This window comes from Asparagus officinalis, chromosome 5 (assembly GCF_001876935.1).
Source record: "Asparagus officinalis chromosome 5, Aspof.V1, whole genome shotgun sequence".
In the NCBI taxonomy this organism is placed as follows: domain Eukaryota; kingdom Viridiplantae; phylum Streptophyta; class Magnoliopsida; order Asparagales; family Asparagaceae; genus Asparagus; species Asparagus officinalis.
This window is the reverse complement of record NC_033798.1, coordinates 81,872,780-81,879,251: the sequence shown is the minus strand read 5'-3', so window position 1 is coordinate 81,879,251 and position 6,472 is coordinate 81,872,780. Positions and strand designations below refer to the sequence as shown.

The window sequence follows — 6,472 nt, the reverse complement described above, 5'->3', positions numbered from 1 at the left end:
TTGGTGTAGTGATAGAGACTACAATTCTTTAAAACTCCAACCTAGAGATAGGTTTGACAACTCATCAGATTTAAATTTTAAATTCACATTGTAGAAAGTATTTTGTGTTGTAAAAGAAATTTGGACTGAGAAAGAAGTAGAAAAGGAGATGCTGAACATGTGATGTTTTTTATTGGTCCAGCTTGGATATAAGGTAGCCTTTGCAGTAGTTTTAGGTTCTGCTATAGGTAATTAAGTAGTAGATGTTGATTTTGGTAGTTGTATCAGGATTTTGATCACTTAAGGTCATTAGAGTCTTCTGAAATATCCTGAAGAGTGTCACTAGTGTCAGAGCATCTCATATGTAAGCAAATGGAAAATTTGAAAGATTCAAGTAAATAACTTCTTTGTCACCTGTTTGTATGACCATTTTCTTATGGTATGAAAGCATCATCCTATATACCGGCATAGATGACTGTCTTCGAGAGGTGAGATACCTTGATATTATGTATATATTTTGTCTAGTTAATAAACTTCTTGGGCATGTTTCCTTTGTTGTTTAGACAAAAGGTAACAATTGCTGGTGGTTGGCTGTAAGTGCTCGTAGCCATGCGGGTGCAGTAATGTAGTGAATAAGCAATGCGCATTAGTGTACATAGTTGTTTTGTTAACATTTTAAAATGGTTTTGTGCTGTTGTACTAAGTAGGAATCGGAACGGGTATGTTTCCTAGACCAGAGGAAAAACACAATGATTTTTTATTTTTATTCAAATATTAAAGAAATTTTCTCGGATTTACTGCACTATTTTGAGAATCAACTTACTTTACACGCACATACACATATACACGCACATACACATATACACGTGTATAGATAGAGATATAGAAGATAGATAGTTCGGATACAAAATAACTCCATGAACATCAAAGTTTTCGAATTCTTAGCGCTTCATTTTCAAAAGCTTTTATCCCCAATCCTTCTTGTTTATTAAGTATTAACAACAATAACAACAACCAAGTCTTTATCCCAAATGTTTGGTGTCGGCTATATGAATCCTATTTTTTTATTCTATTATGTTGCAGGTCATTTCCTCAGTTACGTTAGTCTTAAGCATAACTTTCTTAATTATTTTTGACCAAGTCATTTTAGGTCGACCTCTAGATCTCTTAGCCCCATTAACTTTAATATTATCACTTTTTCTAATCGGTGCACTAAGGGATCTTCTTTGTACATGACCAAACCATTTTAATTTGTTCTCATTTTATCATCAATAAGCGCAAACTCTATTTTACTACGGATGTATTCATTTCTTATCCTATCTTTTAATGTATACCCACAAGATCATCGCAATATTATCATTTCTGCTACACTCATTTTTAAAACATGTTTTTTAATTGTCTAACATTCTGACCTATAAAGTATTGTTGGTCTAATTACCATCCTATAGAATTTTCCCTTTAGTTTTATAGGTATTCTACGATCATATAAGACTCCCGAAGCACTCCTCCATTTCAACTATCCCGATTTGATTTGATGCATAACAACATCTATTTTTTAACTATCCTGATTTGATTTGATGCATAACATCATCCTCTATCTTACCACCATCCCTAATGATAGATCCTAAATAGCGAAAATGATTAGTTTTAGGTATTTTTTGGCCATCAATATGTACCATAGGCTCTCTTTCCTACTTTTACTAAAATACATCCCATATATTCTGTTTTTGTTTTACTAATTCTAAAACCTTTAGACTCAAAAGCTTGTCACCATCTTTCTACTTTAGCAATAATGCCTATTCTAGTTTCATCAACTAATACTATATCATCAACGAATAATATACACCATGAAATTTTGAAGTTGGTCCATAACTAATGCAAAAAGATAAGGACTTAAAGCTGACCCTTGGTGTAAACCTATGGTAATAGGAAATGGTTTAGTCTCTTCTTCATAAGTTCTTACTCTAGTTATTACTCTATCATACATATCTTTAATCACATTAATATATATACTAGATAGTAGATACGTGTTTCTTTTCTAACACCCACCACATTACCTTTCTAGGTACTCTATCATAAATTTTTTTTAGATCGATAAAAATTATAGCTAGATCATTTCTCTTCTCTCTATATCTCCATCAATCGTCTCAAAATATATATAGGTTCAATAGTTGACCTCTCAGGGATAACCTAATTGATTTTCAGATATACATGTTTCTTTTCTTAGTCTTTGCCAATTGCCCTCTCCAAAGTTTTATAGTATGACTCATGAGTTTTTTACCTCGATAATTTGAACAACTTTGTATATCTCATTTATTATTATATATTGGTACCAAAATCATGACCACGATCTAAGCGTAACAGTCCGTGTAAGCAGTCTTCGCTCCCCTAGGAGCTCCTAAGACCTAGGTTGGCGGCTTAGGTACCACTTAGGCTTAGACGGGAACTTTTAAAACATTGATTAATACCTAAATTATCCAAACTATCCTTGTTAGTTACATGTGCCTAACATGTATTTCCCAACTACAAATGTAATTTTTTTGGGCAGTTTGGGTAATTAAGGTATTAATTGAGAAAAATTTGACATAAAAATGGTTGATTGAAAACTAAACCCACTTAAAAATGGTTTACGTATAAAAAAAGTTCAAATGTAGTTTTCATTGATTTGAAATATGTTAAAGGTGGTTTATATGGAGAACCCTAACATTTACAAAAGCTATGAGATTAATGCAATTGATGCAGCTTGTGTGAAATACAAAATTAAGCAAATAAATGAACAACTTAAAAGCGAAAATTTGCCAGAGGATAAAGTAGAAATAGAAAACCAAATGTGAATGCTTGACTTTCAGTGGCTCAATACCATCTAATAGCTCCTTATGGTCTGCGATCCATGTTTGTTAACTGAGTTAAGTCAAACCTCTTACATATCTCACCCATCTTTCTTAAGGTATAGATTACTATCCACTCTTACAAAAGGAAGTTGTTCCTTGTTCTCAGGACACTGGAGAACAACTCAAACTCACAAAAACAAGGAATATGATGGATTCTCTACAATAATAAAGAGGGATAAGGCTCTACTTCTAGAATATGTTGGCAAAAAGCTCTAAGCAGATTCCAGTCTCCAAAACCCTCCAGAAATGACCTACTAAAAAAAGGTGGAAAGGACATTAAAAAGTCATTTACCTATCTAGTAAAGATAGGTGGGACATGAAGTATCAGATAAGCAAAACCAATTCATCTATCGAGTAGAATAAGTTCAAACAAATCCCGTCTAGCCTATAATACAGAATCTTGAAACAAGATGAGTCATACGCTACACAGTTATGGCTTATAGGCTGCTGTAGATTGTCAAATGTACTGTTCTAGAACAAGAAGATTTAAACCTGTGTTCCATGGTCTTAACTCACAAACTCATTCAACTACAACTGAATTCTTATTTAAGAATAAACATCTGCCTCGTGAATCCTATGCAGCCAATAATCGATTCTATCATGAAGAAAACAACTTCCAGTAAACTGTAGGCTGAAGGATGTAGACTGAAGAAGATATACTAGAAATAGTCTGCAAGTAACCATGTTGTCTGTACAGTTTGTGAATTAAATCTTAGCTGATTGAATACAGATCTAGGCCTGTTAATGTTATCGATCTGACCCGAATCCGTATCAAGATCCAGCCTCTTTATTTTGCATATGGTGAAGGGGCATTTACTCTTTACCTGGATCTAAATCTTGATCCTTATGCAGGTTTAGTACTTGGTTTGATATGGATCTACAATTACTTGTTCATTTCCCATCCTTTCCTAGCGCACTGGTTAGATAATCATATACATGGGTTCTATATATCAATTAGTACTCTATATTTGAATATATACATCATATTTGTATATTGATCACACCCTTTTTTCTTGGTGAATTTCTGCTGTATGTAACAGATTAGTTGTCCACAAGAAAATTAAGCAGGTCTGATAGACGTTTTATGTTGGATAAATTAAGTTGCCATACCTAATCAGTGCATATATAGGCCTAAATAGATTGAGATAATAACTGTGTATCAAGGGAATTGAATGTTCAACGGTTGAATAAAGATCATGATATATAGTATTATGTTGACGCAATGATAGTTTGGTCCCGACTTTTAGTATATAGGCTATAAACCTATATGGGTTTCACATCTACTAAGATTTGGACCAAGTCTATATGATAAATGTTTAGGGGTCAACTCTAGATGCAATATTCGTCTTCTTTTTTACCGCATTAAACTATCCTAATAACGTTTGATGTTCCATTGATAATATATCATCTTGTATAGTTAGGAACTTGTAATTCTTATGCCTCCATTTGATTTAAGCAACAAACCCCAATTTGCCCAATCTCCTTAACACGCCTTGACCTGTTTCAACCTTTAACTACTAGGCACACTAATTATTCCTTATAATTGATCTCCTGACCATCAGAAAACATACGGATAATTCTGAATGCTACTTCACAAATGTGGTATATAGGTGTTCTATCTGAAGATAATATATGCAGATAAATTTGGGTTAATTTCTGCAGGTGTGGAAGATGAGAACTGGGCCTCGTGTCCTTACTATTCAGTGCCCTAAAGGGTGCAGAATTCTGCAGCCATCGACTAGATTTCTATCGTCATTCCAATCATCCTACGTTCCTTTGGAGGTCTTCTTGTTAAATGGAGATTCTGGACAGTTGTCTGTTTTGAACAGACATATTGGCTGAACATAACTGCACGCTTGATCCAGTTAAGCAATTGTCTTCAAATTTGCTGTTTCATTGCAGAGCATCCACATTTAAGATCTGTTCAGTATTTGATAATACCTGTGTAATTTAAATCCGATGTCCGTTATGTGTCTGTCATCTTATGTAAGTAAAGGAGAGGGTTGAAAAAAAATGGAAAGTGGCTTGATATTTCATTTGAATAAGTTTATAAAGTGTTTCTTTTTTACCCCTTGTATTGCTGATGCTAGGCTTGAAAACCTTACAATTGTTTTGCATTCTCTGACGGGTACATTTTATTCTTCTCCCCTCAAAGTGATAAATTGTTGTAGGGTTAATATTATATATAGCTGTCAATTTCCTCGATGAATTTGGAAGGTGAGTTTGGTTTGTTAATGATGTATTAGGTATTGTAATGTAAATATTAGGTAGGTCGGCAAGAAAATGAATAAACAGTAACTGTTTTTGTCCTCCAAATAAATATTGCTTGGTTTTGGTCGTACCAGCTTTGGTGCGGCACTGTAGGCCTTGTGGGGTTGGGGGAGGGGTCACTTCAATCCTGAAGTTGGAATCAACGGTTGACCAAAATTCTATTTGATCTGTGTATGATGTTGAACAAGATGCTATGAAATTGAAGTGAAAGCTATTATATTTGATGAAGCAAAAGTCTCTTATGTTTTTTTGTTAGCCATCTCGTTCTCATGGTTTGGAACTGGTCATGTAGAACAGGAGTATGCTTGTCGATGAATTGGTCGTAGGAAGGTGGTGGATGTTTTCGTCAAACCCGTACTGTTGACTCTTCATCTTCAATTGTTTCGACATTAATGGCAGTGGAATTTCTATGATTTCATTAAGGTTTTCAAAGTCGTGCGTCTGGCTTTTGAAGGTCTAGAATCTTGTTGAATGCTCACGTAATCATCAGATTATAAACATGAATGTATTGAAAAGTATGAGTCAAACTAATTCATCTTTAATTTATCTTTAATTTTTTTGGAACTAAAGTGTCAATCAATACTAAGCTTCAGGAAAGAATTTCCTAATGTATGTACCCAAGACAAAATTTTTAGCATTAGCTTAGATAATAAAGATAATAAGGCAAATTGCCTGATGTATGCTTTTGATTATTTCACTGTATTCCTTATCATAGTCCTCATTTACATATATATTTGAAAATTTAGACCTAACCTTTGCTTACAACTTAGAGGAGTATCAGACAAATATTACATGATAGAATTCAAAAATGTCGACATTGTAGGACTTGACTATTGCATTTATACATATAATTTTAAATGCCTTGCTACACTTAACGCCAAAACTAGGAGCCATTCATCTGTTGTCGAGTATATTAAATTTATGGGATAAGTCTTTTTCGTGGACAGTTTATTTGCTGTTTTCTTAGGAAAAGAACAATGCCATTCAACTTATCATTAATAAAAGAACAAAGAGTCAAATGTGTAAATTAGCACACTTAATCCCTCTGACTCTTCTATTAATATACATGCTGATTAGTCAGAACTCATGGCTCGCATTTGACCAGAAAGGAATCATAATGGTTTATCACGTCAAAGTTTAGAGTGACGCACGCCAAAATATTTTAATCAGATTTAAAATGTTGGAAAATTATGTCGTGAAAGAGAGCGAGAGAATGCAGAATACTATCAAATGACTACAAAGTATAAAAACAAAGGAAATTAAGGGGAAGAATACGCTAAGTAAAATGATTGCCTATCAAGTGATGTTATAAACTATTTGATCCATTTGAC

General features: G+C 33.7%; 1 protein-coding gene across 1 annotated transcript in view; it reads left to right on the top strand.

The window, feature by feature from the left end:
- LOC109839884 (rab3 GTPase-activating protein non-catalytic subunit) overlaps positions 1 to 5,052 on the top strand; it is a 29,093-nt gene extending 24,041 nt beyond the window's left edge. Inside the window, exon 8 of the mRNA XM_020408332.1 lies at positions 4,533 to 5,052. Coding sequence (XP_020263921.1) covers positions 4,533 to 4,712 — 180 coding nt within the window. The 3' untranslated portion in view covers positions 4,713 to 5,052. The remainder of the gene's footprint in view (positions 1 to 4,532) is intronic.